General features: G+C 45.6%; 1 protein-coding gene across 50 annotated transcripts in view; it reads left to right on the top strand.

Annotated features, from left to right (window-relative positions):
• EPB41 (erythrocyte membrane protein band 4.1) overlaps positions 1-19,347 on the top strand; it is an 88,232-nt gene that overhangs the window by 64,473 nt on the left and 4,412 nt on the right. For 24 of the 50 annotated variants that reach the window (XM_083810268.1, XM_083810313.1, XM_083810291.1 and 21 more), the window contains 5 exons: positions 13,479-13,967; positions 15,177-15,305; positions 17,173-17,274; positions 17,763-17,843; positions 19,075-19,182. In XM_083810268.1, the coding sequence (XP_083666394.1) occupies positions 13,479-13,967; positions 15,177-15,305; positions 17,173-17,274; positions 17,763-17,843; positions 19,075-19,173 (900 nt within the window). In that variant the 3' untranslated portion in view covers positions 19,174-19,182. Of the gene's footprint in view, positions 1-1,485; positions 1,522-13,478; positions 13,968-15,176; positions 15,306-17,172; positions 17,275-17,762; positions 17,844-19,074; positions 19,183-19,347 lie in introns of all 50 variants that reach the window. The other 26 variants (XM_083810307.1, XM_083810304.1, XM_083810302.1 and 23 more) reach the window with 2 other exon arrangements.

The following is a 19,347-nucleotide window of genomic DNA, read 5'->3' as shown; positions in this document are numbered from 1 at the left end:
ATTTCGCATGGTTTGACTTATTCCTGGTTGCCCCCCAACCCCCCAAAGCCCTAAATTGAAGGGAACATTACAGGTAATCCAGTGCAGGAACACTCGCATGCCATCCATTTCAAATGTCACTGCAATCTCCAGTTAATCCAGTCACTGGGTTTAGTCTTGCACTGGAATCTGCTAGTGCATACAGGTGTGCTGTGATGAGAGCAGGGCTGTTCATACCTGATGGAAGGCTTTCTCCTTGCAGAAGCTGTGTCTGTGTGTCCGTAGCCACGTACATTCACAGTCCCCTCACTAATTGCCTCCAAAAAAAATAAAACACCTTTTCAAAGAAACCGAGATGGAGCAGCAGAGATGTCTGCCAGCTTGTTTCTTCTTTGATAATAGGCAGCTTCTCTCTTTATATTAATACTGGCACTTCCTGGCTCAGATTTGAAGCTTGTGAGTGAAAGTGGTAATCAGTCCCTTAAATCCCTTAAATAATGAATGAGATTTTCATTAAAATTGAAAAATTGAATCCTGGCTGCAGCAAAGGCAGTCGCAGAATCTCTCCTGCTTTAACCCTAACTTCTCCCCTTCCTGCCCACAGCTCTGCAAATAAGCTTCGTTTGTTCTTCATCCCACTGCAAGGGTTGTGATTGTTAAACAGAAATAATTTTGCAGAGGATGGAGAGTTATCAGAATGGATACCAGGGCTTTAGTGGCTGAGTTTCCTACAGGCTCCTCAAAGCATGGAGAAAGGCTATGAAAATTATAGGGCTTTTTTTCCTGTTAGAAAAACGATTTCCCTCCCACACCTCCCAGATGAGCTTGTTGTCATTCTTGGAATTAGCCTGTATAGCACCTGGATGAACTTCACCCTTTGGTTGCTGTCTTTTAGTGCAAATTGCACAGGAATTCGGGGAGCAGGACACAGCAGAGCGACACAGAGCTCGGCCGGCTGTACCGAGTGTTTTATGGAGTGCGGGTGGAACAGGGCAGGGGCTTTCAAGCTCAGCAGCTGCAGTGCGAGAATGAAATTCTTGGTTATTCAGGAGAAGTTCTTGCGTGGTGACTGCACGTGAGGTCTTAGGGGGCTGCTGTGCACAAGAACTGGATGGTGTGGGCTTTGCAGGCTGCAGTGCACCACGGTGACATGAAGATTGGGGTCAGCCCTTGATTTGCATTTCTGGACATTCACGCTACCTCTTAATGTGCTCCTCTCTGAAGCAGCCTCACCTCTGAGATGGAGGTGGACACATTATGCTGTGAACTTCCAGAAATGTGTCTCAGATATGGCACCTACCGGGGAGGAAATTTTACTTGACCTGCACATCAGTGCACAATGTTTAGGGTTGGTGAATAACGCAAAGCAATCCTATTTCTGCTGCTCATGGTGGTATCTTAACCCTGCTGTGGTGGCAAAGGGGTATTCTGCCAGGGGCTGCTTTTCTGCTGTTCCTGTATGTTTTACTGCAAGACAACTGAACCTTACACGCTTTGTGTGTCCAGGTCAAGAAAGTCACTGTCCTATCTTCTGAGAGAAAGGTTGGTGGGCTTGAGGTAAAGCTGCTGTTCGGATATGTGCTGCTGAACCAGATTTTTGCTATTGCAATGGCACCAAGCAAAAACTCGAGAGCAGCTGCTGGATAACGTTTTTCTTTTGGCTACATGGAGTAGTTTCATAACTCACAGCCTAACACTTGAGAGGACTTTTTGCACTGCTGCAGCTTTTGCAGCTTTCGATTTGCTTCTTTTGGTGCATGGCTGGTTGGAAAAAGCTGCATGAAAGTTGTAACCGTATATTCGGAGAGAAAAGCAATTATGAAAGATTAACTGTACCCTGTTCTTTTTATGTTGTCTTTCTTTCCGTTTTTGTTTTAATGATCATGTTACTCTTGCATTTTATATTTTCTTTTGCTGCCCAGTCTCCCAGCTACTTTCTCCCTGATACTCAGCACTTAGGGGTGTGCAAAGAACCAGTCCCAAAATACCGCACTGACCAGAGGAGGCTAGCTCAGCTGAGAGAGCTTAGAGCCAAGTTCTTTCTTTCTTAGGTGCGCTTGGGTTTGACCACGGCTGCCGACCTGAAGGGCTGGAGAGCTCCTTGGACAGGTCGCAGCAACACTTCCCACAATCTCGTCTTTCTTCAGCGAAAGTGCTAGAGCCCTTGCATGATCCCGTGTGATGATTTATTCATTCTGGGTTTTCACATTCTTGAGGCTCCAGAAACAAAAGTGCTAAAGCGCAGAGCAAGATTTCAGGGGTTTGGAGTGCTCGTACTGGCAGCCTGCCTGTTCCACACTCGGGATTTCTAAGATGTAAAAGTTTTTCACTTGTTCTGGTAGAATTTTCAAAATGATCAAAATTTTGATACTCTTGTCGGAACTTTCAAAAAATAATTTTGTACCTGCACTGAAGTCTAAATGTTATTTAACAAAAGCTATTTTTTAAGGGCACTGTAGAATAGGAAGTTGTCAGAGACCACGTTTTGTACTACACCATTTCTCTTGGTAATGCCACAAAGCTCCCTTTCTGCTGAACCACTCCAATTCCAAACACCCGTTAGTAGGCTTCAACCATGCGCTTTTCTGGGAGGACAGCTGCAAAACACACGTGGATTGTGATGCAGGGATCCACGAGCTCTGTAAGAAAACCATATTTTGCAGCTCAGGTAGCAGGGTAATTCGAGCTCTAAATAATAATGAATAAATAACAAAACCACTCTGCTTTTAAGAGCAGTCGATTAGCACGTTGACAGGAAGACTGTCCGAAAACTTTGCACACCTCCAAGTGTCACTTTGGGCACTTTCCATCTGTCATTTTTGTTCATCTCTCTCTGTCTTTCTTGATCTTCTACCACGAAAGCAGACACAGGAACGTCCTCTGTTAGTACAGGATGAAGACAAACTAAAAAAGCAGGAGATACCTACTGAGACAGCCTTTCCCCGGCAAGCAAGTGAAGAAACTCTTCCAAAGGTTTCTATTCCAATTCCTGAAGAGCAGAAATCCCTCAAAAAGTGTCAGCTGTACTCTAGTATTTTTCCTTCTGTGCGCATTCCCTTTATGATGTCTTTTCTTGTGGTGTTAGCACTGACTGTTTGGTGGCTGCTCTTTCTCTGAGTGGGAACAGGGTCACACTGAAACCTCAAGACCAAAGCTCCTGAATCTCTTGGCCGTAGCCTCTGCTGCATCTTCCTTGTCCTGGTCTTTGATCTCCGTAGTTTGCAGTCCCGGGGAGGGACGCCATGCAACGCTAGCGTTAATCCCTCTGTTTTTATTGTGTAGCTGTGATCCGGGGCCTGGCAGGAGTGGTAATGGATTGCCAGATCTATTTTGACATTTCCTAGAGCTGTGCACAAAAAGGAATTCTCTAAATCGTGTCCCCAGTTTCAGAGGCTTCAGCTGTAAGAGAGCAGACTGAGGACATAAATACGTGGCAGGAGGTGTTTGCCTCTGCAGCCCTTTTTGATTTCATGTAGCAATTGCTGAAGAATTGTTTTTCGGCTCGTTGCTTTGAACATAAGATGTTCACAAGCAGAGGAACATTTGATAGTGATCCAAAAGCCTGAAGAGGCTTCACAGCAATGTGCTGAATCTAATCCATAACCACTCCTTTTCTAGGAAACTGAGATTGGCATTTAAATAAAAAGTGTTGATTGTCAGTGCTGCTATTAGTGTTAACTTATAGACAGGGACAGGCAACTTTTGATTTTCCCGGTGGGAAGCCTTCTGCAAAGCACCAGCTTCCCTCTCGCACCCGCGTTCTCATTTCAAAGAAAATCCATCGCGTTGTAGGAGAAAATCCATTAGAAGGAACTACTTATTGTAAACATAGATTAATCATTTTTCTGAACCTGGTGGTCTTGGTGCACTTCAGATGTGTTTTTTAACTCGTGTTGAGCTAACTGAAGCATGTTTGCTTAGGTCACAGGAATGGAATAACCTGTTACACATCGCCTTGTTAGCATGTTGACTTTCCGACTGTTTAGTTTACCCCAACGTGTAAAAAGATGATTGTGCTCAGGACACGGTTCTAACGTTAAAGCCATCAATTGTTTTGACTTCCTTAACAAAACCGTTGCATGCTGCTTGTTGTTTATTGCCTCCAAATGTAAATGTCTGGAAAATGCTCTTGTTTATCCAAGTTAACTTGATAGTGAATGCAATCGAGCTGCGAAAGATGCGAGAGGAGTTGCTCTGCCAGGCTGAGTACAACAGGTTTGCGAGCTGGAGGGCAGATGGGACTTTGTGTCTAAGGGGTTTCTTTTCTGTATATAGTAATTATGGGACTGAGCTGAGCCAACCGCTTCTCCTTCCAGTAGCGATGTGCTTTCTGTTGCTTTCTCTAGAGTAGTGGTGTAGAAGCAGTTACTTCTGAGAACAGCCACCAGTGCCATCAGTGTTGGCAGCTGCTCCAACAGCATAGAAGAGAAAGGAGTAGAACTCTATGACAGGGACTAAAAAGTGTGAATATATATAAATATGTGTATTTATAACCCTTTATAGATCTGTATCTGTGTGAACAGTGTACTTTAGGAAGCTAGCAAATATGCTTACAGGAAAAAGACGCAAGGCAATTAAGGTATGTGTGCAACTTGGCATGTGCTGCCTGGTCGGAAGGGTCCTAGCATATCACGGACTATTTGAGCTGTCTCTTACTCTCAGTGTATAGGCTGAGGCTCTCGAAACTCTGTCTCAGAAATTTAGGTTGCAAGTGGAACCCTTCATTTTGATCTCCCAGGAACCTTTCTGATCTGACCGCTCTGTCCCCAGATCTCGTAACGTGCTCCGATGAGTTCACCAGTTTGTGCCTTTAGGACTTTGTTTTCTCTGAATGCTGATTTTCCTCGGAAAGTATTCTGCCCGTTTTAATACACTGCCTTTAATACACAGTCTTCCTCTTTCAGCGGTAGATATAGCAGAAGGAAATGGGTTGTTTGGTGCTGTACAGCTACAGGTGTAGTGCAGCTGGATGGAGAGCTGCCTGCCTCCTGCCTGTGCAGCAGCCGTGGCCGCTCGGCGCGATGCAGGGTTCCAGCACTGCTGAGGATGCCCATGGATGAGATTCAGGAAGGTTATTTCGAGAAAGCGGCCCTTGAAGAGGAGAGGTAGGAAAGCTAAGGAAGGATGCCGAGGTGCCGCGTGCGATGCAGAAGATGCAGGATGGAAGAAGCTTTCCAGAAAGTTTTCCCTTCAAAAATTGGAGCAGACGTAACGAAAAGTGGGGACCATTCATCCTCCACAGCACGACATGGGGAGGGAAGGGACAGGGGATGTTCAATCCTTCTCTGTCCATTTTCTGTCCATATTTCATGGAGAAAAACAGCTTAAACATGCACCTTTTAAAAAGCCATTGCTCAGGTTAGCTGTCACGGTGCTGTTTGAGGATTGCTGCATCGAGCACTCTTTGGGTTACTGCGCAGCATCTTTGAACCGACGACAAATTCCTTGAAGCCATAATGGCAGCTTTTGCAAAGCCCTGGTTTCTTCAGCTCCCTCTACCATTTCCAAAGGACCTGAAGTCTAAAATCTTTGCCCAGAGCAATGTTTGAACATAAGCATTTCTCAGGATAATCTTATCCCAGAGTGATGAGAGATGCACTCTCTTGGTCACTTCAACACAATTATTTAATTAATTAACATTGTCTCTCTCTCACACTTTTCCTTTTTTTTTATCTTGAGATAAGGCTGGTTGTCAGCGAAAAAAAAATAAATTTAAACTTCACATTCTGAGAATGCTCAGGAACATTTTTGGAATTTATAGAGCAGTTATCACCGAAGAGTATAAAGAAACTGAACAAACCCTTTATATTTCTGTGGCAGTGTAGAGGCCAGTTACCTATATTCATTCGGGTGGATATGATCTTTTATGGCAGGGAAAGGTTGTAGCTTATCAGGAACAGAAACCTCATCTTGCCCGTGGCAGCCTGCGTAGGGTCTCATTTTTGTGCATTAGGTACCTTGTGCACGTTTGTGCTGTGCTGGTCGATTCCCAGTTTCACTGCTTTTGCCTGACGTCCGCTCAGGTTGCTGGGTGTCGTGCAGGGGAGACTTGGCACGATCTGGCTTAGTTTAAGGGCAGAGGTCTCAGGTTTTCATAAAGGAACTAACGTGTACTTTGCTCCCTTCTTCCTCAGGAACAAACACCCTGCAAGGTGCTGGCAGCTCACCTTGCCCCTAGCACCGCCCCGAAGTGCTCGCGGTGGTAGGATTAAAGCCCCCTGGTTGTGCGTGCTGCAGTTCCACCCTGTTGCACTGACAGTGAGTGGTGGAGAACCCGGTTATTTCTTCCAAAGGGAAGCTGAAAATGACTGTAGCACATAACCTCCTCCAGATTTGCGTGGGAAATCCTGATCCTTCAGTGTGACCTGCTGCAGGAATGACATCTCAGTGGCTCTGGCATGCCAGTGACTTAGCTGCTAGAAGACTGCCAGCAGTTTTGGTGTTAATTAGACTTCCCCAGTGCTTTGCAGTCTGACTGCTCTGCTGCAGGGACGCTTTGGTGCTTCCACCTGGATTCCAGCCAGCAGCCGGAGTAAGGGACCAGTCGAGGTTCAGTCCCTTCAGCTTTTTCCATCGCGGAGCCTGTGGTTGGCTCTGCACTTACTCTCTATTCCGAATCTTCTTACCCTGATAGCAGCTTTTCTGATCTCCAGAGAAAATGCAGAATGGTTTCTTAGGCTTTCATGCTTTGGGAAAAGGTGGCCGTGAGTATTTGGAAGCAGCAAGTGCACCTGAGCCTGACCGATTGCTTCAAACTCAGTTTCAACTCTGAGGCTGCATTAGGTATTGGGCTCTGTATATGATGTTCGCTGGTGATATTGAAGAGGTATGCGTTATCGTAAAACAAAATCCACTTTTCTTTTCCATTATTAGAAATAAATAGATAAATTAGGGTAGACTGCTGGTGTTGTCTGCATCTCCTGTCGTGTGCTGCTTTGCTTTTCAACCCAGTGGGTTGTTCAAAGATGAACTGAGTCTCTGTGGGAAGGTTGTGTTAGGATTCGGAGCTGAGCGTAAGACCAGTTTTCCTCCCATACAGTTTGTGCAGTAACTGGTGATGGCCCTAAAGAGGAGGAATTCGGTGTTTGTGTCCAGTCCTGAAATAAGGAGAGGTGGGTTTCCTTGGCATTTCCTCATTTGCAGGACTGGCCTTGCCCTGTCTGCACCTCGGGGCTTCTCAGGAAGGTTTTAGGTGAAGCCTCTCCGTGTCAGCGGTGGTTATATGTCACTCTGAGATTATCCCACTGTTTTACTGGGTTTTCTTTTTCTCTTCTGATCATGAGTTGATCACACCTGTTCTGACATAACCGACTGAGGTAGGATGCTTTCCAGAAAAGCGTATCCCAAGGAAGAGTTACTGATTCATTTCAAAACATTTTGGTCCGTGCTCACTAGTGCTGGTGACGCGGGAGACCCTGCCCGTGGCGTTTTCCCTTGTGTCCCTGTTTGCATCTCTTGGTTTGTAAAGCTGGAGGGAAGGACTCGCAGGCTTTGGGTAAAGGCTGTCCTAGGAGCCTTGGTTTGTGCCACCTCGTGACCAGTGGTACATGGTTGTGTTGGATCAGTTTGTGGGGACTAAAAATACTTTCTTTTTTAACGACAATGCTCTCTTTTGGAACACTTTTTTGGCTTTGTATTTTTTCTCAGATTTTTCTTTGTAAATATGTACATTTATCATTAATAAATGTTATTGCAAATCAGATTCTTCTTTCCACTGCTTATTAACAAAAAAGGCTTATGACCCGTGCTGTGACTTGTCGGACTAACTCTCGTATTGCTTTCTCAAGCCAGGCACCGTCAGACCCTGAGCCGTTAGCAGCTGCCCGGTGCGGTGGGATTCAGGTGGGGTCTGAGAGCCAGCCCCCAGCTTGCAGCTCAACACAGCTGGTGTGGGCTTCACCCTGATGTGCAGAGGAGCGTGCAGGCTCAGGAAGCGGCCAGAATAATTCGATTCAGGATTAAATCCGGCTCGGTTAAGAATAGCTTTGTTTGCAGAGGAGACAAAAGGTCCAGCCCTCCACTAAGTACTTCGTGCAACACTAACTTCTCACTTTGGAGACTGAATGATAGGTAGAATAGTTTGCAGAAAGTCTTCGGAGAGCAGCAGCATCACAGGTCCTGTGTTTCGGTGCTGCTCCTGCACTAGTAGTTGCAGTAATGCCGAGGGCTTTCGTTTGCTGCTGCTCTGGTGGGGGATTGTCCTGTGCTGTTGTGCAACTGTGAATTCCCTGTGCTACATATGGCACAGTGCAACTTTGAGAGCCTTTCCCCCCGGCATTGTATTAATTCGAGGAGAAAAATGCTTCCTTCTGGTTTTGTGAGCGAAGAAACCACGTTCCTAATTAACCCCTGCCTTTCTCCTTGGCGGCCCAATGCAAGTCTCGCATGAATTTTAGCTGGTTGAAGCTGCCCAGGTTGTTTCCACGGCTAGAGGCCATAGAGAGAGGCATTTTTAATCTTAGCTCCCGAATTTTCTTCTGTGAGATTATTTACTTTTGGCTGAACTGTTCGGCTTACTCTCTTTTGCCGTGAGCAGTCACGGGGAAGCGAGCCTGGCCGTGCCGGAGCAGCACCCAGCTCCGCTGCGCTCTCCCGATGAGCCTGCATCAGAGCAGAGCCCAAACGTTGCCAAACGAGGCAGGCAAAATGCAGCAGCACAGGAGTGGTGTCGGTGATAAGCCCTGACAGTGTCCCCGCTCTGTTTTCCATTGCTGCAGCGAAACCAAATCCGAGGCAGCGTTTGGAATGCCACCCGCAGCTTTTTCTCTGTTGAGGGAATTTGAGCCAAGCAAAACACAGCTCTGTGCGAGGGGAGCTGGCACCCAGAGGGATGGGAAGGGTGGAGGGAAGAGGGAAGGGCTTTTGGAAGCATCTTCCTCAGCAGCTGGATTTTGGAAACTTAGGCGTAGATCTGGAGGTTGCTTCGTGTTGCAAAGTAGTTAATGCAATGCATTGGAAGGGACTGCTGTGTGTCGTGTAATTTCCTGGGATTCTTGTTCATGACAGCAATATAACCCTTTCATTAAGCTTGTAGCATGCTGTGTATTTTCTAGCCTTACCTTTACCTTCAGTTAAATTCTCTTTTCTCTTTCTGCTGTCTGACCAGGCTGGTCAGGATGTTGCAATCAGATCAATGGCAACTGAAAAACCTGCCCAAAAATGCAAATCCATAGGTAATGGCAATCGTTTTCCAATGCCAAGTTTTGTTGAATGGCTTCTAAACTTTTTTACTTCTATGTTTAAGGCAAAGAAATTCTCTAAGACGTAGCAGGTACTGTAAAATAAGGATATCTTGTTTTCTGCTTTATAATACTTTTTACTCAAGTACTTTGACAGCTGTGAGATTGAGCATTCGTCATTTGATCTGGGATTTCTTACTGGTGAGTGTGGCTTGCTGCAAAAGCAACTTCATCTACTCGTGCATCTGTAGACGTCACACTGAGCCTGTTAGCTTATGTGCGTACTTGTTTGGGGATAACCTAATAACATGCACCAGCATTAGCTGCTGCAGTGCCCTGCTGAAGAAGGCGGCAATGGGAAATACTAATTAGGATTTATAGCATTAAATGTGGTGGTTGTATGGAGTTGGCACACATTGCCATTTAATATTTTTGATAATTTTTATTACATGTCTTTGGTAATTGACAGGTTGACTTCATTTTGGCAATCCTTAAGTTTCCTGCGAGATAGGAATCTGTTTTGGGATGAGGCTAATAGAAGTGCTACAGGGTGAGGGGCAGCAGAGCAGCATGCTAGCATGGGCTGCAGCAACAGTCCTGCAGGAGTTCTTCTGAAAGGGGAAAGATGCAGAGCAAGGAAAAGGAAATTGTCCCTGGCAGTGCGAGGAGCGTGGTCAGGGCAGCTGGTTCATGTGGTTATATCCTGATTCAAAATAGCAGGATCTCTAAAAAAAAAAATAAAATAAAATAAGTACAGGCAACCATAACTTTATCCAAAAGCACTTCAAAACCAATCCTTTCAGTATCTGGTATCAAAGCCTGTTATTAATTTATCCCCAGTCTGAGTTACCGTGTGTCACTTCTTACACTGCAACTTTTAAATAAGCTATATCCTCAGTATTTGCCAACATCGGGTGCACCAAGATTTATATTTAGCAGGGTAAAGTTTTAGTTGCATTCGTGTTCGGTTGATTTTTTTTTTCTTCTGGGGCACTGCATCCTGTCCTGTATTTTCTTTACACTGTGTATGGCTTATGCAAATAGTCTGCTTCACGTTTGATTTAGGTGTACCTGGTTTGGTTTTGTTTCTCTGGAAATGAGTAGTTTGCAGCCCAGGCACTCCCAGGTTTCATGGGTCTCAAGGAGAACTGGGAACTCTGCAAATCTGAGCCCTGAAAGTAGGAATGCTTTTGCATTTGCAAATAAATTAAAAAAAATCTTGATAAGATCAGAATTCCTAACAGATGCTGAAATTCCTAGAGAGTTGGGTTGGTGGTTTGGTTTTGGTGTGCAATGATCTTTTTTAGCCTATGTGTAAACTGCATTTTGAAATATAGGTACAAATATAGTTGTATTTAAAAAAAAAGGGAGGGGGAGAAAAAGCGTGTATTAATAGATAATTATCTGTAGAAAGGAATAGCTTCTAATTAGTCTATCTTAATGGTGGCATAGGAAGGCAAGAAAAAAGTGCTTCTGGTCAGTTGATCTTATCAGGATTTCCTTCTGTATTTATAGTTTGCATGTTTATTGCTGCACTGTGCTCTACTGAAGACCAGTATATCCACACCATAGACTTCATTCAAGCTTTTCTGCTCTTCCGTGCTTTCACTATGCAAGATGCTTCTCAAATGCAAATTATTTTCTGTGTACGAAAGGGAGTTGGGAGGTTGTTTTTATTGTATGCAAATGTTTGTCTCTTAAACAGACCTGTGTTTTTGTAGCTGCTTAATCCGCTTTGTTTTAACTGTGGATTTCATTCTGCCTCTTGGCCGAAGTAGTGCCCTAGTTGGTATGTAAGGAAATCTTGCTTGTCAGGCATTTGTTTGCCATTAAACCGCAGAAGATACATCACATCTTCTCAAGATGCCCTGCTTACTTTGCAAGCTGTGACATACAGAATTAGGAGACATCAGACACATTGCCAAAGACATTGACAGCATATAAATCCAGGTTTTAAAATAATATTAAGACATGGGCATTCGAACTTGATAACCTCAGTTCATTCGCTGTTCTGGGAAACTTTGCAGCATAGTATCTTGTGTCAGGCAAAATGATGGTAGGATCTGTGTATACCTTATGGAGGAGAACATATGGAAGTGGTTTTCATTCAGAAATAGCACTTCCATATGTGTGTAGTCTGATCTGATCATCGCAGTGCTAATTACTGTAACTTCACTCCTATTCAATGCATTTTCCTAAGCAATAACCCAAGAACTTAACAGAAGCCAAAGAGGTTGGAAATCCTAAAGGACAGAAATCTTACAGGTAATATATCATAACATAACATACACGTACAGAAGCTGGGCACTGAAAAAAGTTCCTGGAGGAATGTTGGAAGAGTCCTTACTTGAAACGATACTAAAATAAGCATCTGTTTGTTCCTACATAAAGCAGTTACAATTCCTAAAATACTATTGAACTGTGTCACTAGATGAGGACAGTCAGGGTGAAAGCTTCTGGTGTACAGAAGATGCATTGTACCAAATAACCCACAGGCTTCAGATCTCGTATTTTAAGTGCACGTTACAGTTTTTTGGTTGCCCGGAGAATCTTTGTAACAGAAAATGATGCAACAGTTTTTGTTCATCTTAATACCACCACAGAATTAGGATAAAAGTTGACAACGACAGACTTGCCATACTTTAATGAAAATTTAATCACTGTTTTTGGACGTACAGATATATGTGGCTGTTTTTATACAAAGTTACCAGAAATCATCCATGAGGCTGTCAATTATTGATAAGAAGCAGTAATTAGCATTGATTTAAGTGGCCTCCCTCTGTTTTTTTTTTCCTCCTCGTTGCCTGATGCTGGATGAGGCAGCAATTTTGGTATGTCTAAAATAGTTCGTGTCGATAACTGCGTATTCTGCCCTTCCTTAAAGGCAGCTTTCCATGTCAATAAGGAGAGAAACACAGTTTCTAGGGTATGGCAGGATTGTAGCCGTCATTCACAGCTTGTGCCAAAAATGCTGCTTCTCTCTGAGAATTAGTGTGTATTAAGTACTCATCGCTTGGGCAAACAGCTGATTTTTGCTAAAGCTTTCTGTCTTGTTCATGTTTTAACCCTTCTCTTCTCTTTTGTCACTGTTGCTTCCCTTCTGGCTAGAGGGCTCCCAGAGATGTGCGAAGACCTAGTTGAGAACTTGCTAAGGAGCTGAATGGAAGGCAGCGTAGCACCAGCCTTTGCTAAACCCTCGGGTTTGGCGCTCTTCTAAAATACCTCAGGTGCTATAGACATGCTTGCTTGCTTCTCGGAAGGCTGGGTTGCTTTATTACTTATCTTCTCAACCGTGCACCATCACAAATGCCAACTGTGTTGTACCTTCAGGAGGTTTAGCTACTGCAAAGGTTTCTGTTTTGCGATAGCTGCTTTGCGATAAAGTATGTCACAAATATTTCAGTAGCCCCAAATAAACGGTCAGGTGCAGCTATGAACCGCACGCTCGGTGGTGATGGGGTCAGGACACATCAGTGTCAACGTCTGGCTTTCCAGTTTAAAGCCCCAATTCTTTATTCCTCACTTGAAAACTTTTGTGCTAAGCTGTGCAGGTTAATGGAGCTGGTTTGTCTAGAAGAAGCAGTACCATTTCTTTCAGCTGACCAGGCTGCGTCACCGGCTCAGGAGCCTCTTGGTAACCGAATCAGTTGATATCAATACCAATTCTTACAATAATTTTACCGATGCCATTATGACTTTTTGCAGGCATGGCTGTGTAATCCTAGAGACTGCAGCAGCAAACAGGGTGCTCGGAGGTGTGTTCCCAGCTGACAGGAAGATGGCAAAGCACAGGCCCTGCAGACTGGTTGTGCACAATAATTCTGGGTTTATTCTCTTAATCTCCGTGTGCAAATTAAAACCACAACACGAAATATTTCAAAGAGTTGAAAGCAGCATTGGTGCATGGTTTTAGTGTAGCTGGTGGGTTTTGTTGCACGTGTGAATTTTGGATGTGCACGGAGGCCCCCACTTGCTACACTGAAATTATTCCTGTTTCCAAACCAGACAAAAAGTTGAAGTGGTGGTTCTTCATTTAGGTGCAAAGCGTTGTTTTAATGTTAATTCCTTAAACCTTCAGACCATGGGTTACTAATCCACCAGGAGGGCTGTGGCAGTAAATCCACCGGCTACATCGTGTATCACAAAGGTTGTCAAGCTCTGAAACCTCCAAGATCCGCTGCTGTTGCATGCATTACTGGAGATGTGATGTATTATAAGAGACCGATGTTTTGTCTTGATGCTTCTTGACCTTCTGTTCTCCCTAACTCTCTTTCTCTCTCTCTCTCTCTCTGGCCTTTTTGTGTATTCGTTTCTTTTTAGAATGTGAGTGACTTTCTCTCCAGAGAGGATGTGGCTGCAGTGCCAGAGAGGAAAAGTGTTAACACTGGCTTTGAATGGGAGGGCCCAAAGCAGTCGGTAGCTTTTAGTGAGACCCAAATGCCACCCGCATCAGAGCCTTCTCCGAGCCGTGACTTTGGCGCTTCCTCCGTAAGCAGCGAGGAGGAGGAGGAGGAGGAGAAGGAGGAGGAGGAGGAGGAGGCTGCCCCCAGCCTCCCCGAGGGCCAGGAGGACCCGAGCTGCGCCGAGGGGCTTTGTGCAGCCGTGGAAAAGCAGGCGGCTGACTCAGAGCTGCCTGAGCTGGAGCCCGCAGCAGTCCCTGCTGCCCCTCCGCCGCAGCCCTGGGGAAGAGAGGAGGTGGCAGAGGATGGCGAAGACAATTTTGCGGGAGAGCCGCTTAGAAAGCTAAATGGCGAGCGGCCCGACTCGAGCGTTAATAACGGGCTGCCGGCGGTCATTCGCTGCTTCCAGGTAGTGAGCCCTGACGCCTGCTCTCTCCCAAACCTCCCCGTTTGGCTTTGGGCTGGGACCCCAAACAAACACTGCAGCAAGCAGATGCCACGCACCCACAAAGAGGAGTTTCGCTTACTTGGACTCTTTCTTGGAGCTAATTACCCGCTTAACCTCCTGCAGTCGCTGCACACGAGCCCCTCTCAATTTATTTTTGCATTAAATACAAGGCTTGCCTCGGCGCAATGCCGTTTGCCTTTCTTTGATGAAAATGTCCTGGTACATCCCCCAAAAGGGAATCGTTTAGGCTCCAGGGGCGTGTAATTTTAGCTCCTTAAGGATTTTGCTGTCTCCTGCTGTACTGCAAGGCTGAGCCGTAGCGCAGCGGAGCAAATTTGAAGCGCTGTCAAGCGTGCTTCTACATCGCAACCGTGGGCTTTTGACGTCCCTTTCTGCTCCCCACCGTGGGAGATATTTTTGCCTGCTTCAGTGTTCCTGACGGTCAATCGCTTACGTTCGATAGACGTGTCCGTTCACCCCGCTAACAATCACGGTGGCATCTGTCAGGTTTGGGACGGTGAGCAGAAATGGAGTGATCCGGGAAAGCACCGTGGGTCTGAACTAACTCTGTCTTCCTTTGGATGATTATCAGGTGGTGGAACAACTGATTTCTCTCCCCCCCCCGTTTCTCTTCCGAGATGTCACGTTTCTGTTTTGTCTGACATTGATTTAATAAAAGTTAAAGACCTAGGATGCGATGAGGGTTTTTAATAAATAGGGTTTCACTTGTGGCCAGGATAAAGCTTCTCAGCTGTGATCAAGTCTTCATTTGTCCAGGGTTTGTGATAATCTTGACATACCAGTAAACGAGGGTCATCTCTTACTGGCAGCTGGCAATGGGCTTCTAGTAATTAGAAAGTTAATAATCAGTGGAGACAGTTTCCTCATGGTATTGTGACACACGGCTTAAAGCCTTAATGCCTTTGTTGGGCTGACTTCAGGCCCACGGCATTTGGGAGGGTCCAGGGGATTTCTGTCTGTTTAATCCTCACACGTGATCTTTGACTTCTGGAAGTGTGTTGTACCGGAGGCTTAAAAATAAAGACTCCGGGCTGACCTGGGTTCCCGCAGTGCTTTTATCAGATCAGTGTCAGAACATTTGCCAGCCACGCAGTTACGTGGAAACGCTACCTGGGTGTTCCCTGAGCTCTTTTTCAACCTGTTCCACAGCCGCCTCTAGTGAAGACACAGACAGTCACCATCTCCGACGTGTCCAATGCTGCCAAAAGCGAAATTCCAACAAAAGAAGTCCCCATCGTTCACACGGAGACTAAGACCATCACCTACGAAGCTGCACAGGTAAGGTGTGTTCGGATTAATTTTCCAGGGGCTTAATTAAACTCATCCAAGCGTATCCCAACCCTTTGGGTGAGCCAGCAGCCCCGTCTGTTACCGCCTGCCTTTCTCTGAACATACGAGTCGCAGCACAGAGGTGAACGAATCTTGTGGACAACATTTCCAGGTGCCTCTGATGTTTTTAGAGTGGCGGTGTTTTTACTGTCCCTGGAGAGCAATTACTTTTTCAAGATGTGTAATTACTTTTTCAAGAGCTGCAATTACTTTTTCGAGGTGTGTGTTTGCAAACAGAATTTATCTTCAGCCACTGGGCGCTTTGGGATGCGGATTAGGCTCTGCAGAGCTGGCCTGAGCTGGCCTTTTCTCTGCAAGAGATGGTTTGGCTTGTTTACCCCAGCTCTCCTTGCTGTTTATGCCTGTTCAGAACTTTGTTTATAAATGATTTTGAAAATGTTTGAAGATTGTCCCTGAGGCTTCAACACTGAAACAGGTGTTGAAAAACAAAATTACCGTAGAAAGTGATAATTGGAGTGGGTATCTCTGCAGTGACTGGAAACTGGAAATGCTAGCGAAGCAATAGCAGCATATGCAGGTATGGTTTCACTGCTAAGGTTAATTTTAATCTTCAGTATAAAATAGATTTTATTTGTGTATTGAGTATTTGGATCCTTTATTAGTTTGGTTTTGACTGAACTGTGGTTGTTAAAAGCAGCCCATGGTGCTGGAATGTAGCGACAGTAGGACATGGTGATTAGGTTCGGGTTTGGATACCCCATGGCCCACTTTTGTATAATTTGGGATTCCTGAGGAGGGCGTAATACTCTCAGGGCACTGAGGAATAGAACAAGGCTGGGCACCAACGTTTCTGCTGCCTATGGTGTGCACTGGACATCGCAGCTGGCCCTGTGGAAGGGTGTAGCTCTCGCTGGGTGCCTAGAGATGCATCTCCAGAATTGTGCTCTTAATGGTTTAAAAGAAAAAAGACATTGGTACTTGGAGATACTGTTCATGCTTCTGCGTAGCTCGGATGTTCCTGTGGTGTCTGTCTGCTGGGCTTTGCATTGTCCCCAAGCCCAGGAGCACAGCAGGCTTTTGGGCGTCTGTGTGGGGCAGCAGCGTGTTGCCTGATTTCTCAGCAGGTGAACAGAGGGGTAGAGGAGCTTTGCTCTGGTTACTGCTTTTAGTCCGGGGAAAAGACAACGAAAAGGGAGTTTCCATGGCTCAGAGAAGTCAGCTGTGCGTGGCTTGTGGTGTGCTGTTAGCTTTCTCCTGGCCCGTGGAGAATGGTCCCACCTTGTGGTAACTCCAGGTACCGCCTGCCCAGCGCTCGTGGACGTTGTTCCTTCCCTCCTAGGAAGGGAGACACGGACAGCGGAGCCAGGGCAGATGAGCTGAGAGGACTTTGGGATTTTTAGGCAGAGCTCAAGAGGTTGAGGTGTGCAAGTCGGGAACCAAGTAACCAGCTACAAAACCAATTTTGTTTGTAGTTCAGCAGTAGCTGGACTTCCAGTGCTTCTGCAGAGCTTGAAGGAAGTGATGTACAAGGTGGTGTCAGGAAGGAGAAACGGTGGGAAAAAAAATCCTTCCAAATCAAATGTTGCTCGGAAGTACAACCCAGTGGGAAGTAGCTCCTCCTGCACCACTGCTGGTGGGTCCAAGAGGCTGAGTCTCCAGAGACCCAAGAGGGGTCCTGTGCAGCTGAGAGCAGTGCAGCCAGCTGCAGATAAAGTCCCTTCATCTCATAAATCCTGTGGTCTGCTTTTGAGATGAGCTTTTACCCTCAGGTTGCACCCTGCTCTGTTGACGTGAAGCCTTGTTTCTGTCCACGCTGCCTATGGAGGCTGACGGCCTCTTCTTTTGTCTCCCACAGACGGATGGTGGCAATGGAGATTTAGACCCTGGCATCCTGCTGACTGCTCAAACCATCACTTCAGAAACCACCAGCAGCACCACCACCACGCAGATCACTAAGGTAACAGCCAGGGAACGCGATACAACAGCGACGACAAAAGTAAAGCAATAAAGTAAAACAGCATGATAGAGCGCTGGGTTGAGTAATAGGAAAAAAAATTAAACTCCAGTTCCTTAAAAAGAATAAAAAAGAGATTAATATCTAAAACAAAGCCCAGGGGTCCCCAAACTGCCTGTGTTGCATTAAGACTGGAGATTATGTATTAAGTGGAGTCAGGTCTGGACATGGCTCTAGCCATCCTGTGGGACAGCGGGAGGGAAATGTACTGAGTCAAAGCTCCTCACTGGCTCAGTTACAAGAGAAGATCATTGAATACCTGACAGTTTTTCTTCATGAGTGGTGGCAGTTTTCCTCTGTGATGCTGATACTGTGGTATGACAGCAGTATTTGGTAATTCTATTTTTGGATACCATCTTTAGACAGGCAGCCCCAGCGCACTTGTATTCCTTTTCACTTCTCGACTAACGGTAGTATTCCCTCTGTACTAGACTGTAAAAGGTGGCATTTCAGAGACGCGGATTGAAAAGAGGATTGTCATCACAGGAGATGCAGATGTAGACCATGACCAGGTAGGAGTTTGGACGCAGCCCAAAAGGCTTTTCAGAGTTGGCACAAACCAGACAGCCAGACTGCCTTTCTGAAGATAACTTTAACAGAAAACAAGCTAGGAAAGTTTTTCTGGAGTAGAAATAAAGCTTGAAAACTGATTTCAATAATAAATTCCTATTTGAGAGCATGCAGTTTCATAGCTGGACCAGCAAAGGTTAATTCTGCTCTGAAGCCATTTTTGGCACAATTTTTTAATACAAGAGTTGTTTTGGAAAAATGCGATTTAAAAATATCTGCAAGAATGTGAAATAAAAGTTTTCCTTGACATCTGGATTATCTGCATACATTTTCTAATAACTTTGAAGCAGGATTGCTGCAGTGTAATGCCAGACGTCACTGCATAGCTCTCAGTACCACCCATGTTTAGTGCTGGGTAGGAGATGCCTGCATTAAATCTCGTAGGCTTTATATGAAAGCCTTTGTGATGAGTCAGCCTCACTGGCCTCTAGCATGTGTTGGAAGTGATGATTTTGTCATCAGAGAATCATACTTTGAATTTAATTTTAGTTGCAAGTATCACGGGCCTGGGAAATATTTGTACGACAAGAACTAGTTAATTAATTCTGACAGAAAATGTCTGAGAACATCCTCAACGTGCTAGTCACACTTGCTGGAAGAATAAACAGTTGGCTTAATTGCTCCCATCCATCTTCTGAGATGGGGCAGCTGAGAGATGCGATGTATTCTTAGAAAACCATCCTGCCTTTCACAAATAACCCAGTGCCACTGCAAGTTGTCCTCTCCGCAGGACCCAGCTCGTGCTGCGGTGGCACATTGCCCACTGCGTGCCAAGACTCCTCAGCACAGCCCGATGGCACGCTTCCTCTGCCTGAAGTTCATGGCCAGGCTTTAATTCCCATAGTGTCAATGTGTGTGGATCCAAAATTACCCAACTATTGCAGCAGTTTCCTGCTCTCCTTGTGTTCCCACTGGGACCAGGAGTCTTCAGGACCTGTTAATTCTCGGCTCGGTGCAATGTGCAGAAGTTATTCCTGCCGTGCCTTTACTCCTAGGAGGAATTAAGTATTTGCAGCCTGCTTAAGCAGAAAACCACGTTTCCTTCCAAACTGTGCAGCACAAGTGGTTTCACTTCTCTTTTTCTCTCCCCAAAGTTAGCAAGTGTCCCGTGAGCTCGAGCACCCTTGCTGGTGTGCAGGCCCTGGCACCTCTCTGACGTGTGGTCTCTTGCAGGTGCTAGCGCAGGCCATAAAAGCAGCGAAGGAGCAGCACCCGGACATGTCGGTGACCAAAGTGGTTGTGCACCAGGAGACCGAGATCGCAGAGGAGTAGCAAGGCTGTGTAAGTAGGGAACGACACACAAAGAAAGGGCAGGTGCTGTTTTCTCCTTGGGGCAGGTAGGTGGAGCTCCGTGCGAGTGATGTTTGGCTCAATGTGGTCAAAATTTACTTAAAATTATTACTCTACAGTGATGACTCCTGCTCAGACTGTTCCTACTAAATCATT

Source organism: Anser anser (assembly GCF_964211835.1).
Source record: "Anser anser genome assembly, chromosome: 24".
Taxonomy (NCBI): domain Eukaryota; kingdom Metazoa; phylum Chordata; class Aves; order Anseriformes; family Anatidae; genus Anser; species Anser anser.
Note: the sequence above shows the minus strand (reverse complement) of the source record. Positions and strands in the feature narration are given on the sequence as shown.